General features: G+C 33.0%; 1 protein-coding gene across 2 annotated transcripts in view; it reads left to right on the forward strand.

The window, feature by feature from the left end:
* Positions 1-27,785, forward strand: part of LOC106665877 (limbic system-associated membrane protein-like) — a 489,908-nt gene that overhangs the window by 157,746 nt on the left and 304,377 nt on the right. For both annotated transcript variants that reach the window (XM_014392677.2, XM_014392678.2), the window contains exon 2: positions 14,506-14,511. In XM_014392677.2, coding sequence (XP_014248163.1) covers positions 14,506-14,511 — 6 coding nt within the window. The remainder of the gene's footprint in view (positions 1-14,505; positions 14,512-27,785) is intronic.

Here is a 27,785-nt window from a genome sequence, read left to right on the forward strand (position 1 = left end):
CCCACGTTATTAAGGACTTTTCATATCGAACATGACTAGTAGTGGGACAGAATAAAAAATGTAAAAATAGGATTTTTCAAACATAATTGACAAACAAACAAGATAAGAAGCCACTAGTTATGAATCCAACCTACAGCTATCAAACTCAACACTTCAAACCCTACCATAATAGCAAATCCTATGATGAAAATTGTCTAAAAATCAAGTTTCACCTAAACCAGTAATATTATATATTAAGAACTTTTTTCGTCTTGTTTTTGATTCAAATTTGTTTTATTAAAAATCCTAAAAATAAACTCTCAACGACAAAAAAAGCTCACTTGTAAATTGTGGTTATTTTCTGTAATAACGAGGTGTAAAGATTAGTAGTTGGCTTAAAACGTAGACACAAAATTATTAACTAGTTATTTACCTTTATAGTGTTACTAATCACACACTCTTTAGATTAAAGATAAATCCATTATATTTAGTGGTCTGATTGACCAAATTACTTCTTTCAACTAATTATTCTTTGTATGTAAGGTCTTGATTGAAATGAAAAAATCAGTGTCACGAGCGGGATTCGAACCCACGACCTTCGGCTAGATACTCCGCTACTCTTCCACTTCGATCCACTCGGCACTAACTTCCCATCTCAACCCCAACTTTTGAATTTTCCCTCCTTTTTGCCTTTTTCAAATGTCGTGTAATCTATTTGATTCTCGGCGACAAATGAAATGGCCACGTCTGATTGATCAAATTACTTCTTTTAACTAATTATTCTTTGTATGTAAGGTCTTGGTTGAAATGAAAAAGCCAGTGTCACGATCGGGATTCGAAGCTCGAACCGATGGTCGAGGGTTTCAATCCCGCTCGTGACACTGGTTTTTTATTTCAACCAAGACCTTGCATACAAAGAAAAAAAAAAAAAGAAAATCAATTCAATTTCTTCCTCTACAGAGCCAAGTTGTCAAGAATTAATTGGGTTTGTAAATTGTAGTCTTTGATGAAACAATAAATTTATGTAAAGAAATTTTTTTCTTCTTGAAAACATGGTTTAAATTCGCGAAGATATCACAAGGGCGGATGCTTTGACCAATGACAGACGTAGTTGCATAGCTCTAGTCATGGGTGTACCGCCTTCTACCATCCACGATGGTCTACAGCGGTTTAGAGCCACCGAAATATATTCGATCGAAGAGAAAATAGTAGTCGACCGCGATGTATGAGCGCTAAAGACGTATTTTATGCTCTTACCGCATTTCGGAACCGTCATTTAACGGCTTTCTTGAAAGATGTACAAACCGTCTGAAATGAAAGCGTGAGCTCTAAAACAGTCATCAGAAAGCTTCGTGGGAATATTGACTCTAGACGTCCCGCATCAGGTTCTCTACTACTGGAGAGGCATCGAGTAGAAAGGCGATTATTCGTAAATCAGCATATCGCTTGGAAACTTGAGCAATGGGGAGGGCAGTTCTCTTCACAGATAAGTGCCGGTTTGATTTGTGGCAGTTAGATGACCGATGTCGGAGAAGAGGTGGATAACGCTTTGCTTCAAGTGCCTTACGTGAGTTACAGCCTTTTCAAAGTCAGTTATGGTACGGGATGAAATCAACGTCCATGCCCATGCCGAACAGATTATCACCCAGAATGGAAGTTCTTCTGGAAATTGTGGTTCCACTCGCTCCATTTATTGGGGACAACTTTGGGCTAAGGCGTGATAACGCTCGACCGCATGTAGCTCGAGTTGAGACCCATTGCTTGAAGGATAGGAATTACCGCATGAATTGGCCAGCTCTTCTCCTGACATGAATCTCATAAAAGACTAATAGGACATGGTAAAGAGGCAGATTTGACATCATTCACCGCCTCTAAATGCGTTGACCAGCTTCAAAACGCTCTTGTTAAAGAGAGAGATTCTGTCTCACAAGAGGAAATCTAGACGCTTATTTACTTATACCTAGGAGACTTAAGGCCCACTGTGAGTCCGGAGGAGGTAATACGAGTTTTTAAGAGGAAAAACAAATAATAAATTGTTCGTTCAATTTTAATCCATCAGTAAATGATTTTCCGGTGGTTTGGTAAAACTCATGGATTTATGATCCCGTTTAATTTGATTAACATTCTAATAAGTATGTTGTAAGTATTACATCGATAACATACTTATATTTTGATATAAAGTGCAAATGACCGGTTTATATTAGTCGTTGTGTGTATAAAATGAAACGATCAAGTTGTAACATTTTAAATTTAAAATGCCTCCGCAGTATTCATTTACAATAAGGTTAGTCAGAATATATCGCTGTGTGGAAAGCGATAAACTGCTAAAAACTCATAACTACTGCATTTTGGTTGTGTACTTAATAAATAATGTGATGAAAAAAAAAATTTTTTTTGTAAAAAGCAATTATGTAGTTTTATGCCGCCAGCAGTATGTCACATTTTCAAGGTTACTGGTTTTGAACTTCTACAATTGTGAAATATCAATTTTTTATTTTTGGAAGCAGGAAAAAAGCTCTAAATGATTGATTATTGACATGTTCTCGTCCGATATGGGTGTGCCCAAACTTCCTCCAACACCTTTGTATTATAAACGATTTATACAAATAGTGAGTAATTTCTATTTAATTAAATACTCACAATAATTATTATTTAATTAAACATACTCATTAATTAATATATGATTTTTATATAGTCTGTTCGTACTATAGGTTTTGTAATATTTAGTGTAATTTTTGTTGGCATCACAGAGGGAATAAAAGGAATTCAATTGTGTATACGACTCAGGTATCTTTGTTGGTCACTTTTCCTTTACGCGTTTATTCGGGCGAGTTGAAAACAGTGAAGGCTTGTATTCAAGAAGAGGACAGCAATTTAAGGGTTTCTTTCCAATCTTACCAAATGCATTTGCTGTTGATTCCTTGGCCACTGGTTTATTTTTTGCTTATTTGCTGACCTTTAGAAGAACTTTTCCTTATTCAACAGATAGCCTGTTTTTCATACATACTTAGATACAGTAGGTAATAAACCTCATTAAGTTGATTGAGGTATCGTGGACGAGGGTTCAAAACACTACAATATTTTTTTTAAATCCATTACGTTTAGTGGTCTGATTGACCAAATTACTTCTTCCAATTAATTATTCTTTTTATGTAAGGTCTTGGTTGAAATGAAAATAAATTTTTTTAAATATTATTTTTGATTAAATTTCCATAGGCTCCAACAGGATTCGAAACCAGAACAGCGAGCGTGGCAAATAAGAAACGGACACTGCGGTCCTCTAAATAAAGCTTAATGGGAAATCTGAAAAAATGGATATATATATATATATATATATATATATATACGTTACATACTATATATACATATATAATATACATATATATACAGGGTGAATTGCTACTCGTGCTACAAACTTCTCCAGTAGATTCTTCACCCTAAAATGAACAAAAAAGTTCATATTNATATATATATATATATATATATATACATACTATATATACTTATCTTGAAAAAACTTGATGAAAATATGCCAAAACTGGAGATTGTCGCACATGGGATGGCCTGTGAATACATCAGTGCATCGGCGAGTATAGACAAGAAATCCAATATGATGTCCTAGGATGTTGGCAAACTGAAAGTTTTCTCGGAATGAATGATGAAAGAAGGCCGAGAAGGGTTTACTTGTTTACTTTCATATTTGATACGCCAGGGACGTGCGGAATTTCAAACGGCAGAGGAGGAGAGCGTCACGAAGCGGTTCTAGAAGTTTTGTGTACTTTCAACTGAGAATCCTGATGTCGCCAAATATCACGCTCTCCGTCTTGTAGTCAAACAAGGCGTCTTTGCCTTGATTGTATCATCCTGGTAGATATTTGGTGAAACAATTAAAATTTTGCCGGGCCGTTGGTTTACGAACATTAATATTGTAAACTAAAAAATAGAACGAGTTAACTTCTCTCACGTGTACCGGATATAAATGACCAAAAATTGGACTGAACTAGACAAGATTAAAGCTTATATTGAAGTAAAAAGTGATGTTTGCTAGTATCCTTTACCTTTAATTTAACTAAAGGAATGTAAACCAAACAATGAAACAAAAAGAACTCACAAAGATACACACTGGAACAACGAGAAATGTACCATAGAAATGCTGGTATGGAGAAAATATTGGGTCTAATCTCTCTCCACCACATGATTACGACTACAGGCAAGAGTCAACGCTCAACATAAATAAAGAAGAATTTTAAAAAGTTAAAATCCTTCTAGTTCCAATCAGATTTTCCGATAATTACTTCTTAAAAAACCGAAAAATTTTGGGGCAAATATCGATCAATTTAAATTCAAACAAAAATTTATATTTAGGGATCGCTAGAAGTGCTAAAATGAAATTTCATATTAGTTTTACGAAACAAATTATGACCTAGTTTACTTGAAAATATTTGTTTTTTAAAAAATTTTTGGTTATTGATCAACTTAGATAGTTTTTACTATATTTTTTATTGCAGTCTACATAATAGAGGCTGTAAAATGATATGTTCACATAGTTGATTTGAGCATGTAGTCACGTATTTTAATGCTTCAATCGTTTGCCGGCGGAGGTGCCTCGAGTCGGATTGCCTTAAGTTGGTTGCTGTTGGTTTTCTGTATATGTTAAATTGTAGTTTGTTGTGAGATTTTACGGTACCCAGGAAATTTTTACTGTTACTGTTTTCTTGTTCCACCATTAATTGAATGTTTTTTCAAGGTGTTTCGCAAGGATACGTAGGACGAATTGATGGGTGACGACCAAATTACATATTACATTATGTGCAAAATTCCATTTTGTTTCTTTGCCGCTTTGTTTGAATAAATATTGTAAGATATTACAAAACAAAATCTAAACTATAGTTGTTTACCATTGGATTGAATTATTAAAACATTTCTTGAAGTAGGGCAATTGTGGAGAAAGGGCGTTATCAACTTTAGATAAGTTTGGCGGTTTCCCATTCATCGGATTCGTAAACTCTACATCTCTCCGAGAAAATCTGTGATTTACAGAATAATCTGAAATATTTTGACCCACACACACGTACACTCTCTATATCTCTCTTTATTTTATCTCTCTTCTTCAGCGAACAGGGAAAAAATCCGATTCAGCTGTTCGACGGGTTAGCGTCGTACAAACAAAAACGTGTAGTTGGCAAACTGCTCTTTGTGGATACAGAGCTGCTTAGCTCAACGGAAATCCTGCTTAATGTGCTTCACCCCCATGGGACGATAACTACCCTATCTCAACTCGTTACAACATAATAACTGTTTCATCAACGGATTTTTTTGACGTTTAAATTGAGAACTTCTACCTACGATTCTAGACTTCTTTTTTTAAAGAGAAAAAATCTGAAAGAGACGTTTAAAAAACGTACCACATTAAGTACGTTATCATTATCAGTTTACAAAGAAAATCTGCATTCCCATTCCAGGTTGGTTATCTTGCCCATAAATTTTAAAGCAGCTCACCGTTCTTCGCATAACTACTGTACCTTATAAAAAACAAAATAAAATCGATTGTATACAAAAACTCTGTTTTTCCACAACATTTACCACTTAGATATTCATAATTTCTTTTCTTTTTCTGGTGTGTTATTAAATATTTTATTATTTAGGTACATTATTTAAAACAAGCAAATTATTAGAGTGTTTTTGAAGTAAAAAACCGTACCTACATTTATAAAGTTTTACTGTTTTCTTAAAAGTGTTCTTTTTTAACATAAGATAAAAAAGAGACAACTAGATAGGAAAAACGCCCTCTCCTATGACTATTATTTTTATCTTAATTAAAAAAATCGAATTACCACCTGTGACTATTCGGATCATGTCTTGTAATTGATTTACTCCCAAGAGATACCCGGACTTAAAGTTTTCTTCCATTAGACCAATCAATAAACGTCATTATAAGACAAATGGAAAGCTTTCCGGTCCGAATGAGAAAGTTATTTAAGTGCTAAAAACTTAATAAGCTTTCGGAAACTTTGATGATGGGATGGGGCAAAATTGAAAGGGTTATGAAAAACGCACTTATCAGCTTCATCGATATAGTAAATATATTGTTTCGTTTGAATCAATTTTTCTGTATTCCTATTGATTTTTAATTGAGTTGAAAGTTATTAAACAGGATAATGTCAGACAAAATGATCGTTTTTCAATTTCAAAGTTTCCCAGCTAGCTGCCGATTTCATCTTCTCTCAGTTTTTACATCTTTTTAAGTTTTGTGTTAACTAGTTTGGATATTAGTTGGTAGACAAATTTTTAAGATTTTTTCTGTAGTTGCCGTTAATTTTCGTTTACCTATGTTTACTGGTTTGGCTGCCAGACGTGTTTCCACATTTTGCCACCATCAGTTGTTAGTTTAGGCATGTTTTTCTTAGTTATGTATGGTGTTTAGTGACCTTTAGTTAATGATTATATGGAGATCGTGAGATGCGGTCTGGTGTGACGTAGGTTTTAGAAAAATATTTTCTTTATCATGCCGACTTTTTGATCTTTATTGAGATCATCTACAGGGGTCAAAGTGTTTGTTTGAAGGGCACTCTCAAACATTACACGGAAAAAAAACACTTTGAGCCCTGAAGATGTCAATAAAGATCGAAACGAAATGTTTTTCTAAAACCTACGTCACACCAGACCGCATCTCACGATCTCCAAATAATCATTGGCTAACGGTCACCAAACACCACACAATCTATCTAATCACCATTTCTATACAATCCTAAGTTTCTCCAAATTGGCCAGAACGAATAAAGTTTAAATATCTGATCAATTCAGTTTTTCACCCCTACCAGAAAACAATTATTCCGAAAGAAGGTGTGATTTGAAACGCTACAGGTGGGTGTCCGGTAACAGGAGCAGTACCTCACCTTATCGCGGACAATGTGACTAATCCGTAAAAAATTATACATAAACATTTACAGTAAATATTCATATATAAATTGAACTTATAATTACCAGCAATGTCATATATCTTGAATGTATGAAATGTGATTTATGGGTATGTAAAACGAGCCTTGCTAAATAAGTATTTGTTCATAACATTGGCCAAATAATAAATAACCAATTGTTTTATTAATCAAAATGATCTCAAAATTTAAGAATGGAATAAGATACTACTTTTTTCGTTTAATTTCACTCTCCCTGGTTTGGAATTGCATTCGGACAATAAAATGAGGAATTTTTATTATTATTCCCTGAAGTACTCTCTTTTTAAATAACCTAACATTATTTAATTTGTAGGCGGTAGAACGGTTGGGCGTGTACCTCACTCAACGATGAATATATATTATGTCGTCGAGGAAAGGAGTTTTTGTATAGGAAAAAAAAAGGAAAACATATTAAAATTGGATTCCTTCCCTCTTATCTGGCCATAACTTCTTTTTAAATCTCTTTGGGGGTTTAGACGCGGTTTATTTAGAAGCGGTTGGCGTAACATTTATTAAGTTTTAAAAGATATTCATTCGAAAGAAAAATATGAAGTATTGTATATACTGTCTTTATGTATTTAACAATCATGATTATTTATTATTTCCTATTAATTTTTTCATACAATATTTTGGTATTACTGATTTCTAATGGGTGGGAACATATACTAAAAGCAGGTCTAGGTTTTCGAACCTTGGCTATATCCCTCGGACTTTATTTAAAAAAATCTGTAATGAAGATGATTATGACCAAGCTTATATATATATATATATATATTTGGGCGGTTGAGGGGCCGAAAAACAGCTCAGGGGAACCGCGGCAGCCGACAGGCTCCGGAATTTTTCTGACGCCTATGGGACCGGTAGCCGCAATTGAAAAAAATTTACATGACACTCATCAATTTCCATTCTGGGGAATATCCATATTCCCCATTGGTCTGGGGCAGGATCGGATCCCAGCGAGCCTGAATTTGGTCCCAACCCCCTTCAAAAATGAGTTTCTTCGATGGAAGAACACCGGCACACCGGGCGCTCAAATTCACACATGTGTTGCGTGCCTCCCAAAACTGGAACCAGGAATTAAGTATAATAAGCTGTCGTATGCATCTGCAGTGCTCAGGGTAACTCCTCCAGTTCCTGGTATACATTAAAAAAAGGAAACAGCTCAGGCCGTCGCCGTCCCTATGCGAGTTTTCCTTCTTTTTTGGTCTTTCACGCGTATTTTGTTTTAAACTGCCCATTTGAAGTCCAAGGCCAAGTATTCATAAAAGTACATAGGCGCATCTTTTCTTATGATTTAATTGTACAATTAAAGAATAAGTACTAGAACTTATTATTATACAGAGTAAATTCACAAGACCGATATTACAAAACTTGTTTATGTATTAAATTTAGGCCATGTTAAAATTTACCAAGGTGAGAATTAAGGCGGTAAATAAAGCACAAGATGTTTGAGGGGCTGTGCAATAAACCTCGGAAGACGTGCTCACTGGTAATTATCCGGACTGAAGGGCACGTAATGTTTTTAATAAAGCTCGCGGCACGTATCACCAGCATTATTTAGTTGAAGGCAAGTACCCCTGGACGGGTTCGTCTTGAATTAAACTTCGGATCTGGATGTCGAAACGACAATAAAATCAAAACTTTGCGTTCTATTAGTGTGTTTGGATTGGATTAATATTTATTTGCTGTTGATAATGTGGAGAAATCTATATGTTATAATTGGAAATTATTTATTTTCAAAAGTTTGTTCTGTACTGTTCAAAAAAATTGTAATACACAAAATCCATTACAGTTCGTGGTCTGAGGACCAATTAACATTTTTCAATTAATTAATATTTATGAAAGGTATTGGTTGAGATAAAAAAAGTCAGTCAACAGGTAACCAGTTGAGACGCACAAATGACTACCAAAAGTTGTATTGAATTATTAATTAGCTCAAGAACTAAAAACAGTGGGAGTTTTTTAATCCTATGTTAATAATTATCATTTCCGACAGTTAAAGTACATTCGAACTATTTTTAAACGAAATTTTATATAGAAATACGTCAAAAATGCAAAAAGGGTACGAAATATTAAGATTAACTTAAAACAAAATAAAATAAATATTTGTTCAACTAAATAACTAATTAAAAGATCTATGTGAAATTAATTAAAAAGAGATTAAGTAAATATCAAGAAATAATGCCTAATCAAACCTATAGTTTAAAAAAAAACCACCAAGTTTTCTATTTCTACCCTTACTAATTGTAAGACAAGTTCGAAAGGTATAGTATCATAGGTAAAACCGAAAGCATACTGGAAAGGCAGTAAAATTTATCAGTAAGAACATCTTGCGGGTTAGCCGTTATCATCATTCTGCGAGATAACAATTGGAAGCCGTACACTAAAACTGAGATTTATTGTTATTTTTGCGTTTAATTTCATCTAGAACAATTTAAAAACCAAAGTATGAGATTTTAAAAAATAAATTATGAATATAGTTATTATTATGAATGAATATGTTAATGATTTTTTTGTTAACAGTCAATGGGTGACATTTAGTTCCATCTTGTAGGTTAGTTTAAGACTTTCTTTTTGAGTAGAGATTGACTTCCATCCGTCCTGAAACTTTGATTGGGTAGCTTGTCATTTTCAAACTGTCAAAAGTAAACTTAATTGTTACTTTGCAACTCATGTTATGTTCCAGAGCATTATTGACTATTTCAAGCCTATTGTAGTACCAAAATAGGGCAGAACCTGGAAATAATATTTATAGATGGACATTTCTTTTATAGGTTTTTTTAAAAGGTTTTTAAATATAAATTACGATATTTCTACAATCGTACGCTATTTTCATGATACAAATATTTTAATTTTTAACGTTACATAAATATTTTCTATTAATTAAGGTTTTGATTGAGTTGAAAAAAGTCAGTGTCACAAGCGGGATTCGAACCCACGACCTTCGGCTAAATACACCTCTGCTCTACCACTTGAGCTATCGTGACTTCGATCCATTTTGCCATTTTTCAAATGTCGTGTTATCATTTCTACAAATGAAATAGCCACGGAGACCTTTCGTGAAGATATATTTCAGTTTAATTATTAAATCCATTACAGTTCGTGGTCCGATTGACCAATTAACTTTTTTCAATTAATTAATATTTATGAAAGGTATTGGTTGAGATAGTGGGTTCGAATCCCGCTCGTGACACTGACTTTTTTATCTCAACCAATACCTTTCATAAATATTAATTGAAAAATCCACAAAATGCTCTATATGCATACACATCAAATTTACAAAATTGTTATACAATTTGAAAATTAAAAACTGGTTTATAAACAGACGTATACTGACGTATATTAAATTGTTGAAATAATCGTAAATAAGCTAGCAAAGTTGATACAATATTACAACTGACACTGACAATGCAAAGTTACATTCTCAAATAATGCAATTTCTAAATAATTGACATGCGGTACAATTCTTTAAAGATGCCATAAGAACAAGTAAGAACAATTTAACATAAAGAAATTCATGTATGCTATAGACAAAAACATACTAGTAGGTTGATCATGTGTAGCTATTTTGCTACAGTGCAAAACGAAACGTTGATGATTAAAAAATAACAAATTTGAAAGATTGAAACACGTTCTCTGCTGGATGTATTATGTTCGCGGTCTTCAGTGCTGTTTTCATTCCTAATATGTTGAATAAAATGTTATATAGAGAAGTATAAATAACCTCGAACACAATCGGAAAACTACCAACAATAGGGCAAGGGGATAATCCGCGCATTTGGGCTGTGCAGCCATAAAAAAATCCATTATCTACTTTTAAAGTCGACTTGATTAAGTTAACAAATCCTTATTTAATAATTATTAGAAAACAGTACTACAATGTTACCATTTAGAAGTATTTAAACTATTTTTTAATTATTAATTTTACAATAAATATGTGCGTTCGGAGTTATCTCAAGGTAACACAGATTATATAAATCTAAAAATTCTTTTATTGATTATACAATCTATATTTTCAGTTAATATAAAATCATAGACAAGTTCATAATCAAAAGAAATATCATTACGTCTGTTACCACCTGAAGCAAATCAACTGATTTGATTGATTTTAATTCGTTGGGTTTTAAATGCATCATTCAATCTGTTTTATAACGATACTAACAGCTTATCAGATAAATCTTAATCTTTTAGTATCCATCTTTTTTCCCCTTTCGTCCCCCTTGGCTTCGTACATTCCTCTTTTTAAGAAGTTCGAAATCTCCGAATATACCATGATGCTTAATGTATCTGCATTCAAATTACAGTTATTAAGCATTAAGTGCTAATTTTTTCAATTTTTTCTTTTAGAAGGTTTAAAGGTAATAAAATATAATAAAAAATGTAAAATAGTACTTAATAAAAAGGGAAATATACAAAAAAAAGTACTGTTTGTTTAATAGTCATTTGTAGACGTCTCGAATACAATTGACAATCGGACTTTGGACAATATGGGCATTTTAGTCCGATCCTTCATGTAGAATCGATATTCAAGAGACACACTTGTTTGATTATCACATCAAATTTAGTACTACGGAAGATGTTGCGAGTACACACAAAAAAAATTGTACACATCAGCGAAATATTTCAGTTTTAAGTACTTATATTCAATCTTGTCTAATGAATCAGAAAAATAAAGCTTCTGACAAAAGTTCACGGTTTTTACCTTTGATTGAACTGGTTGGTTAAATGAGGTGAAAGGTTACGCTTAAAACGAACCGGATGAGGAAAAAAGAGAAAAATCTGCGATACGCGGATATCTGAATGAACGGGAGTAATCAAACTGCTGGCAAAGCTTGCAAAAACAAGTCGGTTTTTCCCCATTCAACCGGTACAGATAATTTGCCATAAATTACAAAAGACGGAAAATTAAAAATAGCGGAGGTTATATCACAGGCATCGGAGTGTTATGTATAGGGAGGAATGAACGAATCTGTGAAGCGCTATCTGAATCATCGACCGCTTTCTATTGAACTGTGGAAACAAATCACAGCCATTTGTTTCCTTGCTCTCCTTGATTCCTTCGAGCGAAAATTTTTCATCGCTGATGGAAACAAATTTATGCCGCTTTCCTTGCTTCGTTGTACTTCAAATCGTAATAGACAAGATTTACGACTATATGAGCGGAGACTCAATGTTTACATGAGTTGTGATATACGTAGCATCAAAGCCCTTGTGACATATCACTTATTTAGGGTAACACATTTGAAAATAATGTACATAGTATAAAAAACACACTTTTAACTCTGATAAATTGGGTTTTTTCTTATTATAAATTCAAGGTTTTGAAGTAAAATCTATTTGAATTTAAAGAAATCTGCTTTTAAATGGCTTATATCGAACAGGATAAACATGAAACCACTCGAAAAAATTGAACAACAACGTTCTAAGTTATTTTCACAAAACGTCATCAATTAGTATAAAGCAATTACATCACAAACATAATATTGCTCCCCTATCTGTTGCCACAACGTGATGGAATGTTAAATAAATACCTATCATTTGAACATCGTAATGGATGAAAACGATTTAAACAAAAAATTAAAATTTAGTTTTTACTTGCAATACTTTTTTATTAATGTTATATTGATAAATGCTTAAAACCTTTTGCTCGAAACAACAACACTACATGGGTAAAGTTCAGAATCTAATATCTAGCATAGTAATAAATTGATTGCCGCATTAACACCATATTGCAATCTATACAACATAAAATATACGACATTTTCAACATAAAATAAATTCAACCCCGTTTAACCTCCATCTTTAACCATTCCGAAGGAAAGATATTTGAGAATCGAAACATTTATGTAAAAGACACTTGGCGTTCTTTTTAAAACACGCATGCTACTCTATTGTTCCTATGTCTACGTCCACATTTACTAGTTGTGTCACCAATATAAAATTTAATAAATTATACATCGTGGATGTAATGCACTCTCAAGCACGCACTCACAAACACAGCGCTTTTGATTTGGATTCATTTAACCTTACTTTATTCTTCTTAGTTTAAGCATCGGCACTATTAAGCATTCTGTATCCGTCTACACTTAACTCCATTTCTGCTTTCCCTGCAGTCATAGTTACTATGTCGTTAGAAGGCTATAATTTTGCTGCGTCCTGGTAAAATCTTGAAAAAGGAAATCAGAAATACAATTGATTTTGGTGTACTTGAGTAATAAAAGATTGGCAATGGTGAACAACATGAAATACTTAGGGGGTCATACATGACAAGAAAATGAGCTGGGACAATCATGGACAGTAAGAGCTGGCAAAGAGTAAACATTCTCTCAAAAGTGGCTAATGAGCACTGTGGTCTGAATGAGTAATGCATAGAAGAGCTTATCTAACTCTTTGCTATATGCAGTACCACCCATGTGGCAATCTGTGGTAAAACGCGGCTTAAATAAGAAAGAGATGGAATGAGTGCAAAGATTGTTCCTGATACGATTACTTAATTGGTATCGTACATTCTTATACTCACCGAAAGCGTAATTGCTGGGGAAAATTTTTGCTTCATGTCCAAGATGTGATGCATGCAGAATGTTCAAAACTCGACGACAGACAGTAAATTAAAAAAAAAATGGCAGAACCCGGCGAACTTTCCGGTGATGAATATTGACCGTACCGACCCCTTCGACATTCAATCTACATTGGGATATGCAAAGTTGATAAATATGTTCGATGCGCCTTCGCCGTTTACCAAACCATAGTTTGTTCGCGAAGACAGATGTATGCTGGTTGGGCACTGTTCAAGCAACCAGGCGGAATTGTCAAAGCTCTTGAATGGCTGAACAACAACGTATCGCATTGAGTAAGGGTAAATATTGTAACACATAGTCAACTTATGCTGGACGTAAGAAGTAATGCTAAGATCCACTTCCCTCTTATTGAAGAAGTCAGAAACGCACTAATGAGAAAACCAGGCAAGGAAGGTAGGCAGGCCGAAACGTCTGTAACTCTTCTCCAAATAGAGTCGTAGCGACCAGGCATAGGTTTAGAAGATTGAAGGCTTAAATATTTGTGAATAACCAAAGTTTCGTGCAATAAAACGTGTTGGTTTGAACATTCCTCATTCTCTGAACGCATTTAAGTCCGGAAGGGGAGGAAAAGTCTTTTCAGGAGAGACAAACGTCTTTTATCGTTTTACATTCCCTTCTGTGAAAATCAGAAGTAAAAAAAATATTGTCCAAACGTTTGTTTGCTACAAAAGCGATGAAACGAAGGCTTTACTAATAAGCAGCTAATGTGTAAAATAAGTAATAATTATAACGGCGAAACTTTGTTAGTTCAAATATTTGCAATATTTTAAATGGTTGATAATCTTGTATGATTGATTTTGACTTCTCCCCTTAAAGGACGCTTTGTTTTCTAGTTTATTATTTTATGTATATTTACTATTGTCTACCAAAATCTGGGGTTGTTTTTTGAAAATTAATCACCATTGCACTATAGCGTAGTCCTTTAAAATGAAAAGTTTTACTTCTAATTAATAATAAATTATTATATAATAATTTGTGTTTTTTTGTTTTAGGTTACGGTAAGTGTAAATCAACCGCCTAATTCTTACGCCTACTTCCAACGTTGGTATGTTAATTTACAATGACAATTATCTTTTTCACAATTATATTATAACGAGAAGACTTTTAAACTACTCTAAACAACGAAAAAACAAACGTTCAAAAGATTGACTGTTAAAAAAATTCTGTCGTTTTCCTTAAATTAAGAATTATATGATACTTCTGAATAAATAAACATTTATTTGCGTGTATTCATATTAAACTTTGATTAAACAAAACAAGATATGTCCAAAAAATAGAAGGCAAAATATTCAGTTTTTAGTGTTAAATTTATATTAGGACATATTATAGTTCTTAATTATTTTCTTATTGGTATCTTCTTGTATCAACTTTGCAAACATATAAACTAAAACTAAAACATATAAACTTTTCTTACGTAATAATATGTTTGACACGGCGCTCATCACTGTAAGGTAAAGGTCCCGGGTTCGAATCCAGCGGCCCTGCATTCGAACCCGACATACAAATGGGCTTTTTTTCAAAAACACCGGCACCCTGAGGGTTTACATGTCCTCTGCAGTTGCGAACCCTCGTAAAAGAAAAAAAATAATATGCAGATTTTCTTTTTTATTTAAATTAGATATAAAGCAAAAAATGCTATAACAGTAAATGCTACAGTTTAAGTATCGACTGTCAAACCGGGAATCGCAAGACGAAAGCACACAAAGGGTTGAATGTCGTTCCTTCCTTACAATTAACTAGAGTAGTGCACATCCTATTGTCCAATATGGACAGTTTCAACAGGTATAGTTCACTTTCACCGCTACTGAATTACACAAAAGTAGCTCTAGTAAATAACGAACGAAAATATCGTGCACTTACGGAATCACTTTTGATGCTTTAATTCATTGAAATTAATAAAATAGAACAGTGAAATTGAGTATATACATAAATTTACCATATAGCTGGCATTTAGTCTTTATATATTTATTAATTTTTTATTTTGATGAGAACAACAACCTTTTTGTAATAATAAATATGTTAATTTGTTTTCTTTTTATTTCAGATTTGATTATTTACATATAAAACAATATTATATAATTTTATTATTAGTGTATTTAACACGAATTTTTTAAAATACATTTTATTCATGCTGGATACAAAAAAAAATTATTCGTTTAGGTTTTCCAGAATCTTTTAATACAATTTTATTAGCACATACATGCGACTATGCAATTTTACGAGTTTACAGAGTACATTAGGTTCAATTAATTCCATTTGATCAAAATTCCACATTGAAATAGATCACAAGTTGGAATCCTATTGTCCAAATTTATGGGCAACGAGTTGAACAACTTTAAATTGGACGATACATCTTAAGGCAGAAGGCTGCCTGGAAAGAATGTCAGAAGGGACATTTTGAAGTAATTAAGCCTACTTTGAAAAGGGAACGTTAGTTTAATCATTCCGGTAGCAACATTTGAAATTAGAATTTTTTTTAAATAAAATGAATTTTTTTTCCATTGGAAAAGTGCTATTTTGATTTAAATTAATTTTAAATTTGCAAATAGTTATATCATCACTATTAAATCGAACCACTATTATTTACCATTTTCATATATTTTTTAATAAATAATATTTGTGAAATATTGAATCTTTGTGCCCTGTGTTCGGTTTTTGGAGGAAACAGGGTTGTTTTATGATTTTACTTGATAGATATCTCGGTGTGTATTTCCTATTGTATATGTTGAAAGTGAATGTATTTATTTGAATGAATGTGAGGTATAAGAGGGCCAATGGTTCAATATTCATTACCATATCGACTCTTAATTAATGGAGGAAATTAAATACTACATCACCACAATTACGAAAGAAGTGATGAGGATGAGTGTGCCTAGGTTTAAAAACTACATGCGTTGGGGGGCTGAAATGACCTACCTGTTGACACCCCTTGAGCCTAACTTCGGCGGCGGGTCGGGTATGGCCAGCTGACCTAAAAAAATTGGCTGAGACATCATTCAAATTCTTTAAATTTGTGTGTCATGTATATGCAGAATTTAGTTTATATGTACCGATCATTCAATGAATTAATGATTATGTAAAATAATGTCGTAAAAGTTTGTGCTAAATTTCGTCTTAATACTCTACTTTTAACAAATTTCGGGCGTTGTGACTTGCTTTTTTTTTAAACTTACCCAAAAGTGATCAAGACAAAATGGTTGTGATTTAAATTACTGTAAAAAACAGTACCGCCTGTATACTGACCGCAAAATTGTCTTCTAATTACTAAAGAAACAAAGTTTTAAACGATATCCAGCAAAAATTATGTTTTTCTTTTTCCTTTTTTTTTTGTTTTTTGCTGGGTTGTTGGAAAGTAATTCTGAACTAATTCCCCCTAGCGGGCCCCTCTCAAAAATAGGGCAATATTTAAAGCCTGGAAAACTTAAATGGGACCGCGCTTAAAAGCCAACTTTCTTGTTCTAGAGAACAATTCTCTCGCCCGGTTCATCCCACTTCTCCATTGACTCACCTCTTATAAAAACGGAGGGCTGTTCAAACTCCATTTAGCTATAATAATGACATTGGTCATTGTGAAAATTTATCTATTGCCGGTTTTTTTTTTATGTTTTTCGTCACATATTGATTTATAAAAGTATTTTATTTGTAAACAAAATTTAATATAATAAATTAAATTGTGATCATTGGCATTGAAAGGAAAATGTCTATACTAATAGAGTTTAGAACTGTTATTACTATTATGATCAATTTAATAGCAAAAATAGACTTTTAATTATCAATAATAGGTTTTAAATTGTGTCTTAGAATGAAGTGTTTATCATTAAAAAAAATGTAGCAAGTATGGATTTTATGATCTATATTTATTATATGTTTGAACTGTCATTTTCTCAATTATTTATTCTTATGTGGATATCACACCACAGAAACAGAAAATCGAAATGAGACTAGTGTGAAGACACAGAAAACGTCTTCACTGAATCAGTTGTTTATATTCTAGCCTAAAGTCTGTATTGTTTTTGCAGTAAACAGACATGCCAGGATACATTAGGGTCATATCACCTGAGAACCGGTTGCTTGGTTTTGTTTTGGATGTTTCTTACTTTGCGGGTTTGCATACGGAGCCTGACCGTAGTCACAATCAGATGAATCTTGGCATCACTTCTGCCTAACAAACATGTGCTTCGTCTGAAAGATAAGACCAACAAAATCATCCCTAGCCATCGTCTTGAAGTATAATTATTTTCATTTTATAAGCCACGACATTTCATGGGGTGTTGTTAATAAATGTTTAGAAAATATGCATTAGCTATGGTTTTCAGTTTTTTTATATTTTTTATTAAGGATGAAGGACATTGTCCGATATGCTTCCGTTGTTTTTTTTTATCTTTTTAGTTTTTGTATTAATTGGTCAAGCGGACCACGAAAATAGTGAATTAATGATTTAAAAATGAAGTACACTTCACTAAAGCTCTCCGTCGCCATTTCAATTGTCGTCGAGAATCTAAACCGATTACACGACATTTGAAAAATGGCAAAAGGAGGGAAAACTCATAAGGTGGGGTTGAGATGGGGAGTTGATGTCCGAGTGGATCGAGGTCACGATAGCTCAGGTGGTAGAGCAGCGGCGTATCTAGCCGAAGGTCGTGGGTTCGAATCCCTCTCGTGCCATTAACTTTTTTTCATCTCAACTAAAAACCTTAATTAATTGTCTTGTATTAATTGGTCAAGCGGACCACGAAAATAGTGAATTATTAATTTTATTTTTAATACTGCCCTGAACATATAAAAAACACAATTCCAATCCCATCAAATGCACAAAATTACATTGTTAGGGTGTAATCCGGCTTTTGGAGTTGTTACAACGTTAACCCACTTTATGGGGGGTCCTTTTTATTTCCTATTATCAATTTTTTTAAAATGGGAGGTACATTACGTTTTAAGGGGGAATAACAGTTTGGGATACGGACAAATAAATTACTTTTAGTCAACATCTGAGAAAACCATAATCGCTCCGACGGACGTACCCTCCTACTTTCAGATGCATTGGAAATTTTGTGGTAGGTATGTTATGTGGTTTTGAAATATCTCGTGTCATTATGTAGGGGTTCTTTTTGTCAGCTAATTTCATTTTTAACACTGCCCTTGATTGATTAAGACTGTGTTTTTTTTTGGTTATGATAATTGTGATAATTTTATCGTTTTCGTTCTTTGATGGGTAGTGTTATTAGTGGGGTAAGTGATGTGGGTGAGCTGTAATTGATTTGTGAATTTATATATTGAATGTGTCCATTTTCCTTAAAACAACTTATTAAGTAGATACGTCTGAATAGTTACGAGTTTAATATAATGATAGATATAGTGATGCACATTTGGAATTTTTTTAAATCTTACATTTAATACTTCATTTTGTTAGGATCACTGCAGCAAAAAAATTTTTACTACTAACTTTAAAATTTGAAATTGCAAAAACGGACTTGTTAAATGATAAACCCTTCACCTAATTAACGTTAATCTGCTCTTCCTTCTGTATGGTAGAAGTCTCAGGCCCATTCTGACAGCTGACTCGTTACAATTCAAGTTCATCCAATAATTAATCAATTGTTATAAAGCGTAGAAACTTCTAATTCTATTGTCCCGTCACGAGAGAAAATTTATAATTGTATAATATTAATGTAAAAAACAAGCACAACATATTTTCAAATAGGGAATACTGAAACCACTACAAAATACATTGGAAAATAGCATGGTGAAATATTTTGTTTTTAAATTTGCGGTATAAACGTTACAATTGAGATTGCAGGCCAAGAATGTGGAAAAGATGGATTGCTCTACGGAGCAACAGTTCTTAAATCAACCACGGCAGCCCCAATTAACTTCAAGAAGCCATCAACCGCAGTAATTGCAAATATGTTGTGCTAATAAATTTTCTTCCTCGTGTTTCCACTTTAGTTGATATTAAACAGAACTTCGCCGTTTTAATAATGTTTGTTAATTTAAGTTAATAGTTTACAGTAACTCAAATAACGAAGACATTCTCTCCTGTTTTAAAACACACAAACTGAGATATTGTGAACTTTATTATTGTATGTTAGTGTGAATAACAGGAAGAAGGGTAATGTGATCTGTGGGAGTATTTGAGGTTTACGAACGTTGGGAATTAGAATGACGATGATTCAACAACCTTAATAGAACATTTCTTGAGAGAGTAAAATAATCGTGATGTAACATACGCATCTCACGCTGAATGGAGCCCTTTGCTGAAATGCATTACGACTAAACTACAGTTGCATAGGGAACATGTACTCAAGTTAGCTCAAATTCACAACTAAATTGACATGTAAAACTTCTCATCTTAGCTTAAAGCATATCTTAGTTCATGTAAGGACAAACCACCAAAATTGTGCTTCTAAAAATCAAATAAACCCGCTGAAATATATAATTCCTTACCAAAAAAGAGAAGTGTGTAAATGTGCCCGTGAAAACGATGCGGAGTAGTACTTTTTAGGGAGAAGAGCTGAAAAATTGGCATGTTAGTCGTAGATGTTTTCAAGGCTCGAAAATAATACCAAATTACGTTGAAAATAATACGAATGCAAGTTAAATAAAATCTTGAAAATTTTGTTTTTGAAGAAAGCAGCTCTTTTATGGATGATATGGTGGTTCAAAACACTATGAATACTGACTTTCTAAGGAAGTTTTTTATTATTTTTTTATATTTTTTTTTAAACGTGGCTATTTGAACGAGGTTAGATGAGCATGAACCCTCGGGGTGCGGGTTTTTAGAGAAAAAAGCACATTTGCATGTATGACGGGTTCGAAAGCAGGGGTGAGGGATCGAACCCGTGTACTTTACCTTACAGCTATGAGCGCTGTATCAATACCTAAACCGTTGCGGTCACTGATACCCCTCGAGGGAGATTTGAAACTATCGTAGAGGTAATTAATTAACTTAGTTTGGAATTTTTGAACGTAGTACTTGACTTATGAAATATAATAAGTTTCTACAGGTAAATGAGGAGGAAGTCGTATGCCAATGTTATTCATTACTAATTAGGTCAATTCATTACTCTAAAAGAGTAGAAATTATCCATAAGAGAATGAAGAGTGAACTTGAAATCTACAAAAAACACAAGGCTTTTGGAAAATTAATTAACTTCTAAAAATAAATATAAAACAATAAATTTTTCCAAATGTTTCTGTTGTGATAAAGAGGTATATTGGAAATTTTAACGTTCACGAATATTTTAATGAATATTGTTGATTGAACATGGAATTTGGAGTTGATATGTAAGTTCAAGGTAGGTTTTTGTTATAGACGTTATCGAACGTGACCATATTTTTCTTACTGGAATCATTTCAGTCATCATACCTTTACAATGGATATTAAAGATCGATGGTCCTGGTTATCCCTTGAGGAAAGGGCAAATAATGGCTCTAATGGACTGTTCCCTGGATGAATCCCTCATTAAACCGACAAAATGTGCCATTGTCTGTTTCGTCTGCGAGTGGATTTTTTTGCCGGTTCTTTAATAAAAGCTAAAAGGGATTTTTGTTTTAGGTAGTATTTACTATTTTCAACCCCCTTTATTGTACATTTTGTAATTACGTATATTTTTAATTCTCTTCGGGACAAACTACCAGCCCTGCCGTTGTAATTAAATTGACAACCGAATACATTATAAAAACCAAACAGAGAAATCTATCTTTGCATCGAATTTACTTTTACATCAAAGCCAAAACACATTTTCTCTTCGTAAAATATGCTACACACGAATGAATTCGCAAATCAATAACATTATCTACTCATTATTTACTCTAGTAAAAAACTACACACTTATAAATCAAAATCAATCGGAACAACTAACAATCACAAACTGAAATAATGACAAATAACACATCCCAACTACTGAAAATATAGCAAAATGCAGAATGCAACTGAACCATAAAGGATAAACAATGGTGGTCGTAATCGATCGGACTCTACTTATTTAGATTATGCTTTAAACAATACTTTAGCAGAGTAAATACAAGCAAAACTTGCTAAGGTAGTGGTTCTTAGTTTTCATTCCATCGTAACTTATGGAATTTTAATTAAGAATGATAAGTTTGGAAATGATGAATGATGTAGTGAATTATATATAAAACAAGCGGCAGTGAAATTAATACGTGACTTAAAACAACTTGCTTAAATCGAACAATTTTTCTGAATTTAAGTAAATGAAATAAAACACAATTTAAATACAACAGTGTTGCACAGTTTCTACAAAGGGAGGGAACTAGATTGGTTTGAGAATTGTGAAATGAAAAAAATGTAAAATTAAACATGGAGATAAATGTATAAATAATATAAAGGAATTTATTTTATTTCCTGTTTTATACATTGTGTTTTATTATTTTATTGCCGTACTATTTTTTCGTTTTATCTAGGTGCGTACGACCAATGTTTAACTCAATTAAGCTTTACTGGGAAAATAACTCCATATTCCTATAGTAAATACTAAAAGCTTCTGCTCGGGAAATAAGAGCCTAGAACAAGCTAAATGTTTTAACCATTTACCTCTTTGTCTCGAGTTCTGGGATGGCGAAAGCCTCTTCGGTATACTTATGGCCATGGGGAAACAAGTAAAATACCAGTCCCGACTATATCTGTTACTTGATCGACAATATTTTTTGAGAGAATTCGTTAATCAAAAGAGACAAAACTTATTTATTAAAATACACGGAGTAATGCATTAAATCTTTTTTTTTATTTTACAACAGTATTTATTTTTGTGTACTATAATGAAAGCTTGATACGTACAAATGTAAAATAAAACAAAACCACTCCAACAATATTTGGCAGTAGGGAAGAATCACCCACTGGTAACGGGTGCCCAACAGTCGCGAAGCCTTAGCCGCTTTAATCTCTTGGGAGGATAGTTCGGGATGTAAGGTTTAAAGGTAAGGGATGGAGTGTAATGAAATGGATCTGTTATTTTTATGTGTCGGGATTTTATGGCATTTTATGGCGTCTGTCACAAAAGAATTTTGAGGTCATTGTGGTATGTGCGATTAGATACGTAGAAGGGAGCGTTTACTATTTTTTGGAGGATTTTGAATTGAAAACTCTCGATGTGATTATAATTGGAAAGTTTGGTTGAACAACTCAGTTCAATGCTGTATGTACAAATGTGTTTAATTATTGTCTGGTATATAGTCGCTTGTCAATAAGTCGTGAGAGTATTTTGTAAAGAATAAGTCTTGCTTTTTTAGTCTTGTATGTGGATTCCAAGTATTTTTCCGATATAGCGGACGTGGTTAACTGTACGAAGGGATATAATATGATGTAGGTGGAATGGTGGCATTATTTCACGTTGGAGGGTAAAAGTTATACGTTGGCTTTTGTCTACATTTATTTTTATCCGCCAGTTTTTCAACGCGGGTTCTATCTTGATTATGTGAGCCTGTAAGGAGCAATGTGCGGAGGACGGGATGTTCATCGAAGAATAAGATAGTTGTATCATCTGCAAAAGTGTGAATGGATGTGTCGCGATGGGTAGGGTTGTCAGTAGTATGTTGGATACTAGCCTTCAGCCTTAATCTTAAGAGGTCAGTCAAAAAAGATTAGAATATGAGGAAGTGAATGGACGGGTACTCTTGAGCTTCCTGATGCAAAACCCCATCAAAGTGTTCAGCTACATCAATGAAAGCATCCGAACAGTGCAAGAGGGGAAGAGTGAGCATCTACAACACGATGCCATTGCTGGATTGTGTATTAGTGCTTACGGAAGCCAAACTGGTGAAATGGGAAAATGTTTTGTTCTTCTAAGATGGGAAAGATTCTTTTCGGAAAGAGCTTTTCAAGGATTTTTCGTAGTAAGGGATTTATGGGGCGATAAGTTTGGTAAATGGTTAGGTTTGTGGGGCTTTCGGGTGATTTTTTACAATGGAAAACTGTTAGTAGTTCTTAGATCAGCATTATAAAGGAATGTTAGGAAGTGGATTACTCTTTTAGGGCGAAAGAAAGTAAAGATAGAAAATTCCTTGATCGAAGGATTTCAGAGGTTATAGGTCATGTTCTGGAGCTTTCTTTTTGGGAAGGTTTTCGATAATGTATTGGATTTCTGAAGGAAAGGAAAAAAGCCTTTGGGAGAAGGGAAAGATGTAGTAGTTGGACTAAATTCCTTCTCTATGGTTTCTGTACGATCAGGATCTATTATGTCTGGGTGATATTGAAACTTTTGGTTAAACTATTCTAGTTCAAAAGAATTAAATTGATTTTATTAATATTGAACTTGGTATGTTACATCTGTTCTAGAATTTTAACACACTTTTAATGCTTAGCTAAAGTTAAATTTAGCTCCAAGGCTTTTTCTCATGATGTAAAATGTAAAATGCAAAAGATTCTGCTTCTAAACACGAGTTAACTTATTTCAATTTAACCATTTTTTCCATAAAAAAAAAAAATATATATATATATATATTCTATATAAATAAGTAATATAAATAGGACTGAGATGTAATACTACTTTGGATTTGCCAGGTGCAAATTGAGAGTAACAATAGACGCCTTACCTAACTTAAATCTAAGCCAGAACTTTCCTTATTGTGAGCACCTCGACTTCGGTTATTTATTTAAACTTTCTACAAGCTATCTGTGCTATTCGAGAATTCATTGCTTGAACAATGAATTCGCGTAACTTTCCATGAATTGAATAGAATCGAGCGTCATAAGCGATAATCGTACAAAAAAAAAAAAAAAAAAAAAAAAAAAAAAAAAAAAAAAAAAAAAAAAAAAAAAAAACAATCCGACACAATATTTACCCCTTGCAAACACAATAGATAAAACTACAAAATACAATTGTTTTAATTAATTTTACTGATATCAGAATGTTCATAAAATATAAACCTTTTGAACAGAGAATGTTAATGTGATTGTGCATTTTATAGCCAGAAGGGTCGGCAACGGGATTTGATCTTAGGAAAGATAAGACGATTTCTTTTCTCGCAAACACCCTTTTCCGATAAGCCAAAGATGAATAACAATTTTATAGTTTTTGATTTAATCTTTTATTTTACATTAATAAACGCTTTGAATTAATTGAAATTATTAAATAATTATTACAATTAATTGTATGACAAGTTAGTTTGTTACTACATCAGATTATTAGACTTCTTCATATATCTTTTTCAATATTTTTAAAGAATAAAATGTATACTATTCTTTTAATCAAGGGACTTCATAGTTCAGTTGGTTAGCTGACATACATAAAATTATTTGTTGGGTTATTTTTGTTAATGTTATTTCATTTGTTAATAATGTTGTTTTATTATACAAAGAAACCTTTAAAACGAGTAAGTAATACTCGAAAGTTACTAGTAATAAGAAGACGTTACTAGTATGTAACTTTTAACTTGCCATTGTATTGTTTTCTAAGTTATGTCCAGGATATCAGTGAATATGCTGAAAATAAATCATTTGTATTAAAAATGTAGCGCATTTGTTAAATTAACTTTGTTTTAAATTATTTTTAATATTAAGGTTGTTTCTTTTTTCGGATCTTGAAAGTTAATTTTTTTTATAAGAACAGTTGTTTTTTATAAGTTCTATATTTCGAAGCAGTTTTACATACACCATGAAATCATTACAATAATTCACATGCGTCGGCGTAGGATACTTATTTTATTAGACGATAGTACATTTTTCGTCAAATAAAACCGGTAGTGGTTCTAAACGGTTAATATTACAAACTTATACATTTTGTCAGAAAAATCTAAACTTGGTGAAAAATAATTGGTTCAAAATTGAGACCTTTTTCATTTATTTTGTAATTACCCATTTGTATAATAAACAAAGAACCGTTTAGTTTTCCTAACTATAGAATATAAAATTAAATATATTTTACTATTATATATTGTACTATTCCACCATAAACTCACCCACACACTCACACACTCAAACACTCACACTAATAAATACATTCATGTAAAAAAACAGTGGTCATCCTGGTATTTGATATTACGCCCGCCGGTGGCTCGCCTCTGTCTATAAACCTGTAACAACTAACTTGATATGCTGGATCTATGGGGTACTCTATATTCCACCACAATACTATCACGCTAATAAATACGTCCACTTATAAAAGTAGAACGAATTTATCTCGTACAAAAGAATGTACCGATCCTATCAAGCATACTGTTCAATAGCTTATAAAAAAGGAGGTTTTGTGAAATTCACAAATCTTTAGCAAGTTTTGTCGCATCGTAGTGACTTGTTTTTAAATTCTTCAGATCTGCTAATGGTAAGAAATGTTACTGGTTATTCCTAGCGAAACGGTTATCTGTTGAAGTGATAAGGTTCAGGAGATTATTTATCTTTATACAATTAACGTAGATTTAAAAACGGAACTCAATTTCGATGAAAAACGCACAGGTAAATCAGAAAAACTGTTTTTATGTGTGACAAAAAACTATTTAATGGATTTAGGTTTAGGAAACCTTTTTTGCGACATAATACTCCATTTAAAGTCTACTATACCCTAACATGTTGGTGCGTCTCATAGCGACCTGTTCAATCTATGTACACAAGTTAGGATTGAATTCATTACAGGCAAGCTGTCTACATGTAAATCGATAAAGAAACATATTCTATTTTTAATAAATATCTATGCTTAACGTTTATATAGCACTGTTGAAACCAACTTTGGAAGCAACACAAAATCCCATTTTTAGAGTGTGTGCGAAATTACGTTTTCTCAGGGCCCTAGGGTCACCCAGAGAGAAAGCTTTTCCCGTGATCTTGCGCATTTTTTTAAATACTGCGATACTGGTATAATATGATAGCACTGTATATAATATAAAAGAAATTGCTATTCTAAAAGAATTAATGTTAATGCTTTAAGGGCATCTATCGATAAGGAAAATGATAATTTGCTGAATAGATTTTAATTTTGATGCAAACTATCTATGTCTGGAGTCACTAAAATTTAAATCGCTCCAATTCAAGGGACGTGGCAATGTTCTATGCCTTAGTATTGTGAGGAATTCAAGTCTAACAAGGAAGAATTTGTATCCTGCCCTCTACGCTTTAGGCAAGTCAAGGAGGATATATTTAGCATTTTACTGTCATTTGTCACAGAGTTTCTGACATTACACTGAAATAGTTTAAAGCAATTCAGCTCTCAGGTGATCATTTTCTTAGTTTTCTGAATGGTAGAGACTCGAAATCACTTGCTCAGTTCGTTGTCTTAGCTGTAGAGTTTAGTTCAAGACTTATTTAGTATACAAACTGTGTTTTATTTATTTCATAATTACGTTATGTTTAAAGAACAAGTTTGTATCCATTTTTCTTAAAATAAATTTTAAAGTGGAAGTGAGATTATTTTAAAATTCTATTTGTGATATTACTACAAACTCTTTTATTTTTAAAATACAATGTTACTTTAAATTTGCATGTGTATAGATGTTTCTTTTTAAAATGTAATTTTTTAATGTAACAAATTGAAAATTAAATAATGTATTTTATGCGAGTGGTAAAAGTGAACGTTTTCACGCGAGAGCGTTTATCCGTAACGTTGAAAAGAAACGGTGGTACAGCACGCATACACGTTTGGCATTCAATTGGTTCATGAATTTTTTAATAATGGACGACGATACACTATTATTAAAGAAATAGGTTCTGGTGAATACATACCAACGAAATTGTTAAAAATTACCGGGATGGGAAAAACAGATAAACTCAGAAAATTCGTTCTCACCTATTCGGCTTCCGTCCTCATTATTGCACGACCCAACGAGGTTTCAGAGTTGTCAACACAATTACTTGTGCTCTAGTGAATAAAGAATATTACTTGGGTACGTTTCAAGGTGTAGTACTGGCTTTGGTAGAGTCTGACACCCGGAATGCTTTATAAACTTAAACACTTCCTACTCACCCCTTATTCCCTATCTTGAAACCCTAGATACCCGACCGCTGCTTCTTAGTGAGTTGTGGCAACGAGTTCTCGGTAGTCAGACAGTTACAATCCGGGGTCCCACATGGGAATATTTTTGGTCCCATGTATAATCCTGACCTACCTACACACCCTAATACTAGCATCATCACCTACGCGGACTACACCGCAATTATGTCCTGTAACTGGGGCAAAAAGTAGAGGACAAGTTTGAATGAGGAAAAATGTACTCAATGTAGTTCACATTGAAAAAAATGTTTTGCTCCCCCTCTACTGTACATTAATAACAAAGAGATACCGACTCCCATTATATTCAAATACTTAGGACTATACTTAGACTGCAG

This window comes from Cimex lectularius, unplaced genomic scaffold (assembly GCF_000648675.2).
Source record: "Cimex lectularius strain Harlan isolate CLEC.00 unplaced genomic scaffold, Clec_2.1 scaffold12, whole genome shotgun sequence".
In the NCBI taxonomy this organism is placed as follows: domain Eukaryota; kingdom Metazoa; phylum Arthropoda; class Insecta; order Hemiptera; family Cimicidae; genus Cimex; species Cimex lectularius.